The sequence below is a fragment of the Hyaena hyaena genome, unplaced genomic scaffold (genome assembly GCF_003009895.1).
Source record: "Hyaena hyaena isolate Hyena2069 unplaced genomic scaffold, ASM300989v1 scaffold_170, whole genome shotgun sequence".
NCBI lineage: Eukaryota > Metazoa > Chordata > Mammalia > Carnivora > Hyaenidae > Hyaena > Hyaena hyaena.
This window is the reverse complement of record NW_024080802.1, coordinates 1,693,729-1,712,636: the sequence shown is the minus strand read 5'-3', so window position 1 is coordinate 1,712,636 and position 18,908 is coordinate 1,693,729. Positions and strand designations below refer to the sequence as shown.

The window sequence follows — 18,908 nt, the reverse complement described above, 5'->3', positions numbered from 1 at the left end:
TTTTAATTTTTTAAATGTTTTTTATTTATTTCTGAGAGAGAGAGACAGCATGAGCAGGAAGGTCAGAGAGAGAGAGGGAGACACAGAATCCGAAGCAGGCTCCAGGGGGCTCTGAGCTGTCAGCACAGAGCCTGACGTGGGGCTCGAACCCACGAACCGTGAGACCATGACCTGAGCCGAAGTCGGATGCTCAACCGACTGAAACACCCAGGCGCCCCTTCAGTGGCACTTCTTTCAGAAAACCTTTCCCAGACTCTCCAGGCAATCTTCCTCCTTGAGGCATTCGTGTGTTGCGTCTAGGCTTTCACTGGTGCCAGTATGCTCTGATTATTTATTTCCTTGCCTGTGGAACCTTCAGGAGGCAACTACTCACCTCTAATGTTTCTGGACCGGAATACCGAAAACAGCTTCTTAATGTATGGAAAATAAACAAACAAATCCTTTATTAACCCGAAGTTTAAAAAGACAGTATTTTAATTACCTTAGGGAAGATTTTACTGCCAAAGGTGTATTTGGTTACAGAAATACATCATGGTACTCAGACTTTGAGGACAGAAATATTTGTATGTTATGGTAAGCTGAATTTTGGTATGAATAATGTGATATAATAAAATAATATAGGGGTGTGCCTGGTGGCTCAGTTGATTGAGCGTCCGACTTCGGCTCACGTCGTGATCTTAAGGTTTGTGAGTTCGAGCTCCATGTCGGGCTCTGTGCTGACAGCTCAGAACCTGGAGCCTGCCTCAGATTCTGTGTCTCCTCTCTCTCTGCCCATCCCCTGCTCATACTCTGTTTTTCTCTCTCTCAAAAATAAACAAACATTAAAAAAATTAAAAAAAATAATATAATCGTATTTTAAATGTAACACAGAGGCTTGCAATCTCATGGAATCTATGGGGCGTGGCTAAATGAAAAAGACTTCTTTGCAAGCCAAAAATATACTTTTTTTTTTAACATTTTATTTTTAGAGACAGAGACAGAGCATAAGTGGGGGAGGGGCAGAGAGAGAATGAGACACAGAATCTGAAGCAGGCTCCAGGCTCTGAGCTGTCAGCACAGAGTCTGACGTGGGGCTCGAACCCACGTACTGTCAGATCATGACCTGAGCCAAAGTCAGACACTTAACTGAATGAGCCACCCAGGTGCTCCACAAGGACTTAAAGAGTCCTTTTGTAAATGTTACTTTATTGTTGACAAAATTTTTAATGTTGAATTTTATAAATATCTCTATGTATACTGTGTGTGTATGGGTGTGTGTATATAGAGAGTGAGAGAGAGAGAGAGAGAGAGCGCGCGCATGCACAGGAGAGAGAGAATGCACAGACAGTTATTCTAAAACGGCTATTTCTGCCTGCAAAGTAAGAGATAACTTTAAAAAGGACTAATCAATATAGCCATTTCTTATGGGTATCTATTAAAAACTCAGGCCAAATAATTCAGTTTTAAAATGTAAGATTGCAAAACTGAATAAATACACAAAGTAAACTCAAGTTTGACTGAACAAAGGTGCTTTCAAGTTCAAGTCATTCTTCCTGTCTTTTTAAAACAGATTTGGATGTTTGATGTACTAACTTAAAAAGAAAAAGTGGTACAATGGGTCTAAAACCTTCCGGGCTTAAACAAAGCAGCCGCTGCACTGTGTTTCTATCTGTAATACTATATTTACCCGTATGTTTTGAAAGCTCTTAGCATCTGCCTTAAACACTGAAGTTTTGGGAAGAAAGCTTTTTATTTCTTAAAATGCACTGTACTTAAAAGCCTTGTTGGCTGGCTGTCCAGATGAAAGTAACAGTCAGAGTCCTGCTAAATGCTCAAGAGCAGCAGAGTGGGATCCTGTGTTCCTAAAGTGAACACTGATCCTATCTGCCCACAGCCAAAGAAATGACACTTCAATATTCCTTCTCCCTTCAGCTACATTTCACAAGTCTTCAGAAGTTCAGACAAATGTGCTGCCAACCCTACTGAGTTTGGAATAGGGTAGGGTGGGGCTCTTGGGGTTCACAGCTATTCGCTGAGAGCCCTTCAACCACATAATTTCCTCTTTCCATCTCTCTCACACCTGTTGAAAGGTCGCCGCCATGGTGTTGGTTCTCTAAACCCCTATTTTAGCAGGGGGACAAATGACACAAATAGACATTGGTACACATATATATCTGAAACCTGTAGGGCCAGACTATGTTTAACTTTTCAAGTCTCCCATATTTTAGAAAGATAATGAGATACATACTTCCCATCACAAAAGTGGGCCCCTCCTCCAAATTTTAATATCTATACAATGACTATGAAGGTTCATATTAAGCAGGACATATAACTTCCTCACATCAATATGGAGTAACTTTGGGATTCAAATGAGTCTGCTGCAAATTTAGGAAAGAAATTTCAGTTTTCAGATTTGACAATTATGATTATGGATCTATATTTAAGAAAAATGAAATCAAATAAAATTAAAAATAGCATACAGGTTTTCTATAGCACTGAAAATACAAATATTCATTCCAAAACTGAAAAACTGGAAGAAATTGATTCAAAGATATGAAACAACCTAATTTTAATCATTAAATATTTATGTAGCACATAGATTTCATGATAGCAATTTTATAGTAAATATTTCATCAGTACACTATCAGTACTATGGCTAGAGTATAAGAAAATAGGGGGAGGGAAGTAGAGTTTTTTCATTTTGAAAGAGGATTATACCTATTATATATGAAATGATAACATTCAGTGACTCTTTAACAGACATTTTCAGTTGAGTGGAGGATTCTTAAATCATATTTTTAACACACACACACACACACACACACACACACACACACTCACTCCCTCTCTTTCTTATCTGTTCAAAGCCTGTCTCTTAAAAGGATTGTTTAAAGGTTCAGATCAGAGGACAGGTGTTTATATAATTTTGCAGAGTGTAAGGTAAACGCACGATGTTAAAACTGTTCAAGAACCATCTTCCAGCCAGATTTCACTGCATCAAATAAATGTAGTTACAAACTACTCAGACTTATAAACCAATTTAAACACATACTCTGACTCAAACAAATATTGAGGGACAGTGTTTAAAATCAATAGCAATTTAGTAACAAACAACTCAGCCAGTAAATTACATCTGAATACTTAAATAGGTAAGTTCCTACCATTGCAAATCCAACATCAGCTTTCTTTAGTGCTGGGCCATCATTTGTACCATCACCAGTTACAGCTACAACCTGGCGTTGTTCTGACACAGTGCTGTCAATTATACCTGAAACAAAAGTAAATATTTGTGCTGTAAAATCATCCCCTTTAATTAATAAGGTGATTCTGTGGAGTACCTTGACCAGCAGCCAGTTTTACAGACCTAAGGTTAGAAACAAACAAACATACATAGAGAAATGAAAGCTGCTGAGATGTTGGGCAAGGACCAAGTCCAAAAACTAAGGTTACATTAGGAGCAATATCACCAAAGGTGTGAAAAGGAAATGTATGTATGGGGTGCCTGGTGACTCAGCTGATCAAGTGTCTGACTTGGCTCAGGTCATGATCTCTTGGTTCGTGAGTTCAAGCCTCACATCGGACTACGTGCTAACAGCTCAGAACCTGAAGCCTGCTCTGGATTCTTGGTCTCCGTCTCTTTCTCTGTTCCTCCCTTGATCATATTCTCTCTCTCAAAAATAAACATTAAAACAATTTAAAAAATAAAAGGAAATGTATTTAGATTTTATTGGAAAAGATAACATCCTAGAATCAATAAATTTATTATTCAGTATCTATTACTATTTTCAGAAGCAGAACACATTTCTGTTATTAATAAACTGTGAAATAATTGTAAAACCTACTCACCTTTAACCAGTGTATGTTTGTCAGTAGGAGATGATCTTGCAAGTACTCGAAGCTTTGGCCAAATCTTGTCTATCCGCTCTTGCTCAATCTATAAACGTTTGTGACAGTTAAAATGTACCCAAATCTAGTTTTATAATTTACCAATTAACAATCTGGCATATGTATCAGCAGTTCTCAAAAGTACGGTTAACAGATCAGGGCCATCAGGAACTCTGGGGAACTTGTCAGAAATGCAAATATTTGAACAAGGCCCTAAGCCTATCATCTTATCAAATAGTCTGGGTTGGGGCCTAGCAATCAATGTTTTTAAAAAGCTCTCTAGGTCACTGTGATGCATACTTAAAGCTTAGAACTATTATATATATATATGTGTGTATGTGTGTGCATATATATATATGATCAAAATTAAAAAATCTTCCCACTGTCTATGAAAATGAAAATTCCTTAACATAGTATAAAAAGCTTAAGAGTTTGAGGTGCCCTAAAATATGCTTTGTATCAACCTTTTCAAATTCCTTCTCTCACACTCACACATACACTTCTGAAATCGGCGTAGACTGAAAAAACAAAGTGCTTTTTTTTTTTGTCCCTTTACAACAAATTTCTAAATCATGAGTTTCCTCCACTTCCTAAAATGTTCGTGTTTTTGTGCCTCAGGTGCAGGCTGCATTTATTCATGTGTGATATATAACACACAGTGCATATCCAATATGTTATCTGTTGAATTAAATTGCTAATATATGAAAAATTTATCAACATTAAAAAAAACAACCCTTACCTCTCCTTTTTCATTTCGTATTCTTCGGTTGAAATCTTTACCTTCTAGGCATAGAAAATCTTCCCCAGGATGTAAAATACCACATTTGGTAGCAATAGCCCGAGCGGTATTAATATTATCACCAGTGACCATCCGCACAGTAATTCCAGCCCTCTGACATTTCCTTATTGCCTCTGGTACCTGGTTTACACAGAAAAAATTTGTATTATGAAAGAAAATTAGTATTTCCAGAGGTGGGAAAAAACCCCACTGTATAATGCGTTATGGCACAGTGCCACAAATAATGACAATTTAAATTTCATCCCAAGATATTCAATATTTCTTCAATTGTTCCCAATAATCTCTTCTTTCTTCTTCTACCACCACAGTCCTAGTTCAGGCTTCATTTTCAGTTGTGATTCTATTTTATGTTTGCATTATTTATTTACCAAAGCCTTCTTAAAATGCTCCCGCTCCCCAACCATTAAGCAATTCTTTTCTGGTTGGCTTTCTACCTTTCTCGGTTTACTGCCCAGACCACACCAGAGTAAAACACTTATGTGTTCTTTAGGGTATGGGTGGCTCACTTTTTCCTTCCCACTCCTTATCATTTAAGGATGACTTTATCTATTCTTATAACTTCAACTGTTAAGTATGTGCTAATAACTTTCAAATCTACATCTTTCTCCTACTTCTTTGTGAGTGCTGGTTTCATAATTCCATCAGAGAAGTGACCACTGGAATTGGGAGTGTTCAAAAAGGGGACCATGTTTCTTAAACCTATGTATCTAACAGAAACCAAAGGGTCATCATGTCATCTTCCGTCTCCCTTACCCTATCCATTCTTTTTTTTTTTTTTTTTTTTATTATTTATTTCTAGGAGAGAGAGACAGCGTGAGCAGGGGAGGGTCAGAGAGAGAGGGAGTCACAGATTGAAACAGGCTCCAGGCTCTGAGCTGGCAGTCAGCACAGAGCCCGACGCGGGGCTCGAACCCACGAACCGCGAGATCATGACCTAAGCGAAAGTCGGACGCTTAACCGACTAAGCCACCCAGGCGCCCCACCCTATCCATTCTTAATGGACAAGGAGTCCTGTGGATTCTACCTCAAATATTCCCTGTGCCTTGTCCTCCCTGCTTGGTATCCCTGTCTATGTTTGTTTCTCCTATAAAACATCTGATACCCTTGACAGAATTTATTTTTCTAATAGTTTTTCTTAAAACTATGTGATGATTCCTCTACTGTTATACTATACCAAAGTTCTTACTGTAATATTGCACTTGAGCCTCAGAATAGTTTTCCAATTTATCTAAAATTTTTCTTTACTACATAACTTGATGGATGAATAATCTATATGTTGTTTCTGTGTCTCTGCTTCCAGAAATTCTTTTGCCTACAAAATCCTTCCCTGCTCTTCTCTAACCAGGAAATCCATACTATCCCTCCAGAGCAAAGGATGCAAATGCAAATGCCTACAGAGCTGTGTGGGTAACATAAATGAGGAAAACACTCTGACAGTTAGTTACAAACCCTAAACTAATGCCTAATGAGAGAGATTCGGCTCCAGCCTGTTTTTACTATGGTGGAGTAATGTTGAAAGAACCTACATTTTCAGGAGAAAACAAAAACCTACATCTGTGTATGTTCTCTCAATACATAATGCTTTAAACACACACACACACACACACACACACACACACACACACTCCAAGGAAAATTTGAAGGCTAAATGTGGCCTGTAAGCTGACAGTTTAGAATTTGTATTATAAATACAGTTAAAATGTCATGTCTCTATAAGCAGATTTCATGGCCTATCTTGACAAAACCGTGTCTTCGTGTAGTACATACCTCTATTATTTAAAAAAAAAAAAAATCAAAATTTAACTTTGAAAATATTGGTTTGTTGGATAAATGTAAAATATCTTGATATCTCATTGGAGATTAAAAAAAAAAATAATAACCCAAAATTGTCTACCCAAGCACTCACTAATTGGGTGCTATCCCAAGATCATTTGGAATAGGGGGACTATGATTAAGAGGAAGAAACTGCTCTCAGGTTAAAACCATGTGCCAAATAATTATTTAAGGACAAACTAACATTTACTGATGGCCCACTAACCATATCAAATACTTCCACTCAAAGCTCACAAACTACCTCCACTTTTAGAGATAGGAAACTGAAGAGAAGCCAATTACCTCATTTAAGTACCTACGCAAATACAATAAAGCTGGATTTATTCTAGATACCTAATTATTCAAAATTTTTTTGTATCAGAAGTGCACAAGAATACCCACTCAGAGAAAGGTGTTGTATATCATACTGTCTCACTTTAGTTTGAAAGTACCCATCTTATTTGGTTATACTAAAAAAATTAAGTGCCACTTACATGTTTAAAAAAAAGATGAAACTCTCCATCAACCTCAATGCCAAGAGCATAATAAGAGCCATATATTTTCCAAAGGACAAAAGTTGTAGACATGTGATTTAATACTACAATTAGGTAAGATTTAAATCATAAATCAATGTGTAAAACTTTGGTTTCCCTCTGACCAAAGGTTGGCAAACATTATCCACCTGGATATTTCATAAACATTTGAATCTAAAACCCCCAACAAAATTTATCTTGATCTCCAAATAGGCTGTTTCTGATTCTCTTATTCCCTGGTACTAACATCTACCACTCACCCAGTTATGCAAGCGGGCTGTCCGTCCCCTACAAGACATCTAATTGCAGAGCTATACTTTCCCCAGGAGATCTCTGGGAGCCTCTCATGTAGTTATCCCAGCCAAGGCCACTTTCAGGCTACTAGGTCCAAATGCCCACATGACATACATTTGGATGTTTCAGACACCTCAACAATGTCAAAAACAGTATACCCAAACCCAACAGATTCATTCCTATTGGCTCTACCTCCATTTACTTTGAAATCATTCCTTTCTTTTCATCTGCCTGCCACACTCTATGTAGTGCTTCTTGCCTGGGATCACTGCAATAATCTTCTGGCTTCCCTGCTTCACCTTCTCTGTCTCTTTCTTACACAGTACCCCAAACAGTCTTTTAACAACACAAATCATGTCACTTCCCAGCCTGAATTAGTCCTAAGTGTTTTAGAATAAAATTCAGACAGAACCCTTACTGTCTTGGAAGACCAAAGACAAAGATCCTATCTGCTGCTTCTTGTTCATACTTCTGGCCATACTGGCCTCCTTTCTATCTGTGAAATAGCTAATAGTTTCTCACCCTCAAGCCTCTCTGCATTTTTGGTTCCATTTGCTTGGAATATTCTTCTTACAGCTATTAAAATGGCTGGCTCACTTTCAGCCAACAGCTCTCAATTCAAATGTCGTATCTTCAGAGATTCTTAATGTGGTCTCTCTCAGTTACCTATTTCATCACCCTGTGCATATGCTCTACAGCTCTTTTCACACTTGTAATTGTCTTATCTGTTATCACCCTCCCAACTATCTCTATATGTTAGCCAAAATACAAAGCCTTTGAGGGTGAGGACCTTATTCCTCACAGTATATATTTTCTCTTGGCATACTGTCCACGTATCTATTACTTTGTTTGGTTGCCTTACTTCTCAAGAATATCAACTTTATGACAATTTTTTTACTGCAGTTATTTCCAGTTCCTAAAATATGTATCTGGTTTTGCACCCTGGGTGTTGCTGACAGTGAGGAGCCTGCTTGGGATTCTCTCTGCCCGCCCCTCTCCTGCTCATGTTCTCATTCTCTCTCTCCCACCCTTCTCAAAATGAATAAACTTCAAAAAAAGAAACATTTTCAATATTAAAAAAACATATGTATATATGTACACAGCACAGTGGTCTTTTACATACATGTGTTTTACACAAAGCCAAAATTTGAACATATTAGTTCTATGGTCTAGAGCTAACCTCTATACACCTTGATTTTTTTTCATCTACCAAATGAGAGAAATCTTTCATAGAGGTAAACATTAAATGAAATGATACATGTAAAGCAGTTGGCATTGTATCTGGCACACAGTAAGAATTAAATAAAAAGATGCTACTGCTTTAGACAAAGTTGGGGCTCATGTTATTTATGTATTTGTTCATTCCCACCCAAGAGTGACTTCTTTGAGGCTGAGGAATAGATCTCAAAAACCTTTATGTCTATAGTACCCTAGCATAGTGACTGGCAGATAGCACTTGCTCAATAAACTTTAAAATAAAAAGAAAAAAAATAACCAAAATCTAGAGATGCATGCTGTCCACTATGGTAATAAGATGTTTTGATTCAAATTAAATGAAACTTAAAAATTCTGTTTTCAGTTGTACTAGCCATACTTCAAAAACTCAGAAGTACTATGTGGTGAATGGCTACTGTGGTGAACAATATCTAGAAAGATATCTAGAAAAATATCATCACAAGAAAGTTCTTTTGAGTAGTGGTGGTCTACAGACTATGAAAACAAATAATTTAATGCATCTATTACTTAACATAAATATGATTGAAAAAACCTACCCAGTTCAAGGTACTGTGTTAGGTTATGGTGCTAACAGTACATAAGCTCCCCCAGGGAAGCAGTCTAATTAAAATCTGTACATGGGCGGGGGGGCACCTGGGTGGCTCAATGGGTTAAGCGTCTGACTCTTGATTTCAGCTCAAGTCATCATCTCGTGGTTTTTGAATTTGAGCCCCACATCAGGCTCTGCGCTGATAGCGCGGAGCCTGCTTGGGATCCTCTCTCTCCCTCTCTTTCTGGCCCTCCCTGCCATCTCTCTCACTCAAAATAAACTAAAACAAAACAAAACTGCACACAGATAGCATATGCATCACAAGCACTATTTTTTCACTTTTTGGATTGACACAGAAAAAAATTAAAATCATAAACACCAGGAAGGTTATGAGAAAAGTGGCTGCAGTCAGTGCCTAGATGCCCTGGGGTTGAGAGATTCTGCACATGCAGAGCACGGAACGGTTCACCACCTCAGGTCTCACAGGGTCTTCAATCCCCACAACAGCAATGCACGTAAGGCCGGTGACAATATCATTTTCGTTATCCCACTCGGGCTCTGGTTCTCCTGCTGGGAAATCTCTGAACGCAAGACATATGGTTCTCAAGCCTTCTGATGCCATCGGTTCAATCACTGTTTTTACAATATCATCACGGTCCCTTGGTCTGAACACTTTTGCCTCACCATTAGCACTCAAGATTTTGAAACACCTAAAAGGAAATGTTGAATCCAGATATTAATAATTAACAAAAATAATGGTTAATGCCACATAAGTGAATGGGAATGGCTAGAAATCATGGGGTCTGATAACTGGAATCTAAAGAAATTACGTATGCTGCATTTCTAGACTTAAGTTACATTCACTTTCACCCTCCCCTTTACAAAAACAGTTCTAAATTCTTATGGTTCTCATTTGATAGTTATCCACTTTATCAGTTACTCTAGATATTCTCTAAACCTTCTCTTTTGGAAATGCAATACTTTTACATTTTCACAAAGCACCCCTAGTGGCACAAGACAATACACGATACACCTGTCCATTCTGGTACAGAATGAGGCATTAACTTTAACAACAAATTCACAAGTATTCTTCTTTTAAAGTAAAAAGCCAAGTTCAATCAACCCCTTACCTGAGATGTAGTTTCATCACCTATATTGTTTTAACCATGAAAGAAAAAAAATAACTTGTTGTTAAAATAAGCATTCTATTGGAAGGAGAGAGATAATGCCAAAATAGTTTCAATTTCAGTAACACTAACTATGATCTTTTAATTATGTAGTAAATAAAGGTCATGCTATGCACTTCCCTCCTTAAAGTTTACTTTTCATGACTCCTTTCTCTGCTTCTCTCCCTGGGTGATGCCACCTCCTCTTGTTCTAGGCAGGTGACTGTCAAATCCACATCTTCTGCTTTGATGGTTTCCAAACTCCATCACTGCTGAGGAACTCCATTCGGATGCTGTACCAACATCTTAAACCTACTGCATGCAAGCCTAAACACTGCCTTTTCAACGTTAACATCAACGTCAGCCCCAATAATTTCAATGTAAATCTTAAATCTCACCTGAACACTTCCCTTCTCCTTGCCACTTAGATACTATCAGCTCCTAAGTCTCCTCTGTTTGTCCTCACAGCAGTCTCCTGAATGGTGCCTCTCCTTTCTGTTCCCCTGCTACTTCCTCTTCTGGCTCCACTTTGAGCTAGAGCTATTATAATAGCTTTTTAATTAATATGTCTCCAGCCCATCCTTTCTTTCCCCTCAACTCATCTTACTCCCTGATGTTAAGAATGACCTTCAATCATGGATTTGATCATTCTACTACCTGATGATGGAAAATATACCTGATCTTGGAAAATATACTCCAGTTATATAATCTGGCCCACTTCATTTTTATTGCTCAGCCTAAGGTATAAGAGCCCCTATGAAAAAACGTAAATATCACTGTAGGATTACTGTATACTTTTTATCTATGAGACTCCAAGCTAGATGTTTCACATGCATCATTTCACAGTCGCAGAGTTGGTGGTCAAAAAGCCTGATCGGTTTTGATTCAAAAATCTCCCCTGGGGCGCCTGGGTGGCTCAGTCGGTTGAGCGTCTGACTTTGCTCAGGTCACAATCTCACGGTACGTGGGTTCGAGCCCCGCGTCGGGCTCTGTGCTGACAGCTAGCTCGGAGCCTGGAGCCTGCTTCGGTTTCTGTATCTCCCTGTCTCTCTGACCCTCCCCTGCTCACACTCGCTTGCTCTCTCTCTCTCAAAAATAAATAAAACGTTAAAAAAAAAATCTACCCTGTATCACCTATCTGGTATCCAGCAAACCATGGATGAGACAGATTTCTAAACTTTCATACTGAAATCAGTTAACCAAGTATACAGTAAAGGGAAGAAAGCTTTATGTGACCTGTGTGTCATAAAACCCGTCATTACCCAGCTGAGCTATGCAGCTAGCTACCTCCCCAATATGGCCCATGTATTCTCATCTCCTTCCCTTGGATGTGGCTTCCTTTCCCTTGATGTCCTTACTTTATATCAAAACTTTCTAAAGTGCCACATCTTTGGAATAAAAGACTCTTAAATAATCCTACCTCTGAGATTTCTTTAAAAAACAATGAAGTGCCACATCTTTCATAAGAGTATGAGTTCATCTTAAAACTCCATACCTATCTTTCATATGCTGCCTTTTCAGTAACTTATTTATAGAACTGTCTCTTAAACTTGTTAGAATACAATCTGTCAAGTATTCATTAAGATAATACTGGATCATAATCTACACATAAGCAAATTAAAAGTAGAAATATTTTAAATGTTATAATTTCAAATGAGCTCTAATTTTCCAAAGCTGCTCTTAAATTGTTTTCAAATTCTCTACTTCTCTACTGGAATAAAGACAACCAAAATAATTTCAACATCTGTAATAACATATAAACATTAGAGAAATTATACATAAATGTGTAATGTCAAAACTGAAAATACTGTTCTGTTAAAGGACAGTAAAAAAGAAAGATAACCATTCAAAATGACAGGAGATATTAAAGTACTACAATGCAGCAGCATAAATATGAAACCTCACTCTGGAGAATTCAAGATCTAGTTTTAATTCTTTGCCGTTCTAAAAACTATCTATAATTCATTCATCACATTTTTTGAGTTCACTATCTACAGTGCTGCGCTGAAGATATAAACTTGAGTTTTTCTTCCCAGGAGGCTTTTATTTTTCATGATCCTCTATAACAGAATCAGTATGTCTAAAAACAAAGAGCATGGTTTACTTTATAAAGTCTATCAGAGTGAAAGTAATGGGCACAGTTTCCCTATAGCAAAATACTATTAAATGAAAGAAGCTGAAGTATAAAAATGGCAGAACACCAAGGGCAAGTATCTAGGTACCATTAAAATATACTGAAAAGTTCTGAGGTCCTATCAAATGCCTCATGTTCACAAAAGAGGAAATAGCAACAATAGCAACATAGTAGGTATTCCATAAAGCAACTATAGTGAGCAATTTATTCATCTAAGCATTTTACTCTTACTTTTTCAGAATTATCTCAGATGCACCCTTGCTGAATATTCGAAAACTTCCATCTGAATTTTTCAGGACAGTACTCATGGACTTCCTAACAGAATTGAAGGTGTAGACTTTGTACAGTGCTTCTTCTGGGATTTCATTTCTAACATCCTGATAATCTCGTTTTAAATCCAAAAGAAGTCCCAACAAGGCACATTCAGTTTTATTACCAACATGACGAGGTAATCCACCCTCTTTCTCTGGTGGCTATAAGAGAAAAAGGTTTAGAAGCTAGTATCATCTTGTTTCTCTATGACAGTTTAATTTATAATGTAAAATAGAATGCGACATTCTAAAACAAAATTATATAGGAAACTTCTAAGAAAAGCAGCATTTCCAAGAGGGGCACAAAGTGGTATGGTGGAAAGGATCTCTGGGGCAAGAATGACATGGATTCCAATCTCAGCCCAGCCAGTTACTAGCTATGTGAATTTTTGGCAAGTTACCCCACTGCTATGGTCCTTGGCTTCAGCATCTGGAAAACAGGTGCGCTTATGACCCAAGAATTAAGTGAGATAAGGCAGGTAAAGTTTACAGTTGGTTCCTGACACATAGTGGGATTTAATAAATTTCAATTCCTTTCTTTTTCTCTTCTTGTTTTCATTGAACATTTATGTTAAAGAACTCAAAATTCAGTCTACTTTATAAGCTTTTTAACTTAAAATAAAAGTAATGCATTAAAATAGAGCACTGTTGCCTTAAATATCTATAAAAGCTTTACTTCCTTCATATATCTTCACAAATACCACTACAGAATTGTTACTGCACTAATAAGGGCAGATGTGATAGTCTTTACTTAACGGTTGAAGAGAGTAAAGCTCAGACTTTTAGCTAGTAAAAGGCAAAGCTAGATCTAGAACCAGGATCCCGTAACTTTTCAGTCCAATAATCTAATTCATGCATATCTTTACTAGACAACGTGCAATATTAATTTTGTTCATGGTCTTCCTCCACAAATCATTAGAACACATACCAATTCAAGCTATTTCATACTTTATGTTGTAAATAAGACTTTTAACTTGCAAAGTTAAAGATATTTTATTCTAAGGCAGCACAAAGTCTAGAATTACTTTACTGAGTTAGTTTCAAAAGGTCTAAGAATGACCGTAGGATCTACTGAGAAAGCAAACAGAGCATACACAAGCATATAAACAATATATTCAGTTGAAATCTGGCTTTAAAACTTTCTCTAGAAAATTCTACAGTAAGATAATCTGGATTTTCACAAAATAAGCTTACTAAGAATTTAAAATTAGTAACTTGCTCTGGTTATAAGTCTTGACAGTTCTTAAACATGGGACATTCAAAACATAGGAAGAAAATACAAGTAAAGAGAAGGTATAAGTCCATCAACAGATCTTACTCATAATACAAATTGTATCAAAGAAACTTACATTAACTGAATACAGACTTTTAAAAACATAATTCAGTTTTTCAATTTGTATATAATAAGGGTAGGTCTACATAGCTACATATAATCTAATCATTACACATTTAAAAATTAATTTTCATATATAAGTTAATTATTAAAGAAACCTTACCAATATTTTTGACGTATAAGCGCAATTCACAGAAATTCCTGTTACAAGATAGGACAAAATATTTGGTGGAATAGCTTCTGGTTCAGGAATCTTTTTATAATGTTTTTCATTTATGTAAGCTTGAACAACTGTCATTCTGTTCATTGTCAATGTCCCTGTTTTATCTGAACAAATAGCTGTAGCGTTTCCCATGGTTTCACAAGCATCCAGATGTCTTACTAAGTTATTGTCTTTCATCATTTTCTACAGCGACCAAAAAAAAAAAATAAATAAAATCTAGTTAAGCTGCATACAAAACCAATCAACTCATTACACAAAATTGTAAAATGCTTTAAAAACAAAAACAAAAACCCCCAGCTACATACAAATACACAGTACATAGCATAAAATATCAATTGGAATAATTTCAGTATATTTGACCTATTCAAATAAACTAAAGGGCATACTAGCTTTGTATGGTTTCAATCTTTTTTTTTTTTTTTTTTTTTTTTTTTACTGCTACATAACATAATCTAGTAAATGAATACAGATACATGCACTCATATGCAAATCACGTTGACTATGTGCCTCGAACAGTCTCTGTTAAGTGGCTTCACATTGTAACAGCAGTGATGATTTGTACTCCTAAGTACAGGGGTACTTGCAGCATTGTAAAATTATATCACATTTAAGGATTAAATCTCCTTATAAAGTGGAAAACAAATCACCAAAAGTAACTTTTATCAGTTAAAATATAGAGCTCGTGGGCATGCAGTTGTCTGATTTTTTTTCCTGATAGATTGAAATAACAAATCAAAACCAGAATGGGTCATTTTTTATCTTTTCCATATGCTAGACACCTGGTATTCTCATCCTTAGGATAATCTCCTCCTCTAATTTACAAGAACAAAAACACACAGTTTCTAAAAAACCAAGAGTTTTCATAGTAGCCTCAAAAGGCATTTAAATTAAAATGCTTGATAATTCATTCTCAAATATGAAGAATGGGTTAAAAACCACAGAGAGCTGTTTTACCAAGTATGTTCTGTGACTGCTAAATGCAAGACACTGTAAAAACTGTTCCTGAATAAAAATGGGGAAGAAAAAGATGTAACCCCAAAATGACCTATGATTTGCATTAATATTGAAGATTAAAAAAATTAAGTTCTACAGAGGGGAAAAAAAGTTGTTTCACTTTGCAAAGTACTAACAAAGGATCTAATAAAAACTACACATCTCCATGAAAAAGCAGTAATTGGTAACATTTGTGCTAAACCTTCAATAAAAAGAGAACAGTAACTGAAACACTCATTTGCTATTTAAAAAAGGTAAATTCTGCCTATATCTTTTGATCAATTGAAAAACTAATGTTATTGGTGACTATTCAAAATGAACGGACAGTAGTGATAAAATGATCAGTATCTTAAAACTTGTTTATGCAAATTATTTCAAAACATAAAAAAAGGACAAATAGATGATTACATTTTATCACTCTGAAACATTTACTATTTTATTTTTGAAATGAAAGATGTTAAATGGTTGAAAAGAAAAAACTCAAACAGTAAGCAAAATATTCTTATCATGATAGGTTTACTGTAAAACAAGCTAGAATACTGAAGATCAGAGTGCTAAAGCTGAAACTGTAACTATTTGCTTACACTGCTCATTATCATCAACAATACTACTTAAGGAAAACAGCTAATTAAATAACATCAGAAAATTTGACAACAGAAGCATTCTTCTATTAAGTATAATTTTACCTGCAAAGCCATTTTGAAAGATCAAAACTGTCCAAACTAAACCTTTCTAAAAATCCGTTTCCATTTAAGATGTAAAATTAATAAAAATAAATTAATAATCTTCAACCATATTATAACTTCAGTAAACAGTAGTTAGCAAAGGTGTCAAGCTCATTTTTAGAATTCTACCTGGAAAACAAGAATCCAGCTTCTAGAGGTGATACCAGGAGACCAGAATGAAAAGATGATCCACAGGAAGAACGACTGGGCCCTGAAGTATGTGACAAACTATGGGGGGCGGTTGAGGCTGGACCAGAGGGAGAGAAGCTACTAGAGTTTTATGCAAGGAAATAACACAGCTGAATTATATTTTAGAAACAGGAGTCTGCCTGCTGTGTGGAAGCTTGGCTGTGTTGTGATGAGGGCAGAAGAGTGGAAACAAGGAGGCCTCAGAAGCTGGGACTGGAGAGAAGCCTCCTGGCTCTTGTCCCACAGGTGAATGACAAACACTCTTAAATTTTACAGATGGGAAAAAGGAGGCAATGTGACTTGGAACATAACTATCATACAGTGAAAATTACACGAGAACTCTGCCTAGCAGGGCTGTGCTGGAGTTTGTGTCCAGGCTGCCCTGTGAGGAAATACAGATGTCTTGATGAACCAGGGTGGGGGAAGGCATGAGTGGCGGGGGCGGGGGGGTACAAGGGGAGGAGGAAACCTGTGACAACATTTCTAAAGGAAACTAAATTTATGGAAAGCTCCTACTTTCCGAACCAGAAAAACGAATAACCAGATGTGAATTTTCTCCACCAACTAAGGCTTTATACTTAGTGACTGTACTTAGTTCTTCTCTGCTTACCTTGACAGAATAAGCCAGGGAGATGGTGACTGCAAGTGGAAGGCCTTCCGGCACAGCGACCACCAGAACTGTAACCCCAATGATGAAGAACTTCACAAAATATTGTATGTAAATCGGCGTGCACTCAGCAAGCCATGGTCTCTTCTGAACCCAGAACGTATCAATTACAAAATATAACACTAGAATGATAACTGTGATGGCAGACATCAACAAACCTTTCAGTACACACAAAAAAGAAAAGAAAAAACACTAATTATTTCAGTAGTCCAGACATTACCACTGTCAATTATATATTAGCCACTGGAAGAATTACCATGGGTTTGATAATACTTTAATTTCTTTGATAAACTGTTGCCTTTTTTGTTTTGATTCGGTTTTTTTGATACCCAACTCATAATTTGGCATTGTCAGATTTAATTTCTGCTGCCAAGGCTAGCCCTGTCCCCAGGGGAACTGGTAGAAAAGGGTTTAGGATTTTTTTCCTAGATGTAATTGTATCTTTGGCCTTCTATTAAAGCTAAGACAAAACAACAGGCAATGACGAGGAAACACCAAAAGCTTAGAATAAGTGGGTAGTTTACATGTTGGCAACTGCTTAATGCTGACAGAGAAGCTGGTAAAAGTCTGATCAATGGGGAGACTTGGAATTAAATATTAACCCCTATGTTTTTATTAAAAAAATAAATTCTCTGATTTATTTTTTCATCTATCCTTAGTGCTTCAGTAAGTTAAGGCAAAAAACCAAGAGTTAATCATGTTTTACAAACCATTTACTTATTTTGTGGACTACTTAGCCTTTCACAAATGAATATTAAGAGAAAACAAAGCCACACAGCTGCATCTGATAATTCAACCCAATGTCTGCTACCTATATCACCACCACCTTAAATCCACCCTTTCCCCCAACATGGTGTCAGTAGTACCATACAGCTATACATTACAGAAAGCAAGTATTTCCTACTGGATAATAAACTTATTGAGAACAGAAGTAAAACCTAACTTTTTGTAACATACTCCTAAGAAGTAGTAGAATTCTATAATTTAAGTGATTTTAATGGCATATGCTGCTTTATCTACACATGGTCTATCATACAGATGATACTGCTGGAGGGCATGCTCTGTTTTTAGCTAAGAGCTCTGCTTCTGCTTTTTCTCCCATAAAGAGTGGTTGTATTAACAGGTGTTTCCTAGGTGGTTCAGTCAGTAAAGCGTCCGACTTCAGCTCAGGTCATGATCTCATGGCTTGTAGATTTGAGCCCTGCATCAGGCTGTGTGCTGATAACTCAGAGTCTGGAGCCTGCTTCAGATTCTGTGTCTCCTCCTTTCTGCACCTTTCCCACTTGCACTCTCTCTCTCAAAAATAAACATTAATAAATTAAAAAAAAAAAAATCCTAACAGGTGTTTTCTAGTGAAGATAGTAATTTAGTGACTTTGGCTTCAGCAAGATGGTGCTTCAACTCATCCATTCAATTTAACCAAACTATAATTTTTAGAAAAATACAGTCAGTAAAAAGATGAATAAAATGTGTGGTGAAATTTCTTTTTATTAAAATATAGTTGGGTAACCTGCACTAAGTAACTGTAATAGCCCTCTCTCTCTTGCTTTCAGAAATCCTGAAAAATTCAGAGATGAGAGCATGGGCTTGTGAATAAACTGGGGAGACTGGGGCACTCATCCTAACCTGACCACTTATTGACAGAGGACACCTGCTTCCACGTAAGATGGGGGAAGAACCCCCAAGGTGTCATATTTTGAGGATCTGCAATAAATCAAGAGACCTGGTATACTGTGGATAAAAGTGAAAATATTTTTTAACTCCCCTTCCACTCACAAAAGCAACAATGTGTAGCCTTAAATGGGTCAAAAGACGATTTTCAAACATAAGGTTAGTATATTTTAAAAGCAAAACACCTTATTTTCTTCTGTTTATCATACCTGCTTTGCCAATCTGCACAGCCAGCTTTGTAAGTTTCCCTTGTAAGACAGATTTTTCCTTTTTTGGCAAATTTGCTTTCTTTTTGTCTTTTTCATCACCGTCTCCACCTTCTTCACTCTTCAAAGGCTGCATTTCCATGGCTGCACCATCCTGGGCTTTTGCTGCATTAAGAGCAAATATAACCTCACTACATTTTAAAGGCACCCATAACTATTAACA

The 18,908-nt window shown here is 36.8% G+C and overlaps 1 protein-coding gene across 1 annotated transcript in view; it reads right to left on the bottom strand.

Moving 5' to 3' along the window:
• The window catches only part of ATP2B1 (ATPase plasma membrane Ca2+ transporting 1), a 133,709-nt gene that overhangs the window by 21,007 nt on the left and 93,794 nt on the right, over positions 1-18,908 (bottom strand). The window contains exons 9-16 of the mRNA XM_039240225.1: positions 18,689-18,850; positions 16,752-16,966; positions 14,175-14,417; positions 12,599-12,840; positions 9,540-9,777; positions 4,604-4,783; positions 3,826-3,913; positions 3,141-3,247 (exon numbers count right to left, since the gene is read on the bottom strand). Coding sequence (XP_039096156.1) covers positions 3,141-3,247; positions 3,826-3,913; positions 4,604-4,783; positions 9,540-9,777; positions 12,599-12,840; positions 14,175-14,417; positions 16,752-16,966; positions 18,689-18,850 — 1,475 coding nt within the window. The remainder of the gene's footprint in view (positions 1-3,140; positions 3,248-3,825; positions 3,914-4,603; positions 4,784-9,539; positions 9,778-12,598; positions 12,841-14,174; positions 14,418-16,751; positions 16,967-18,688; positions 18,851-18,908) is intronic.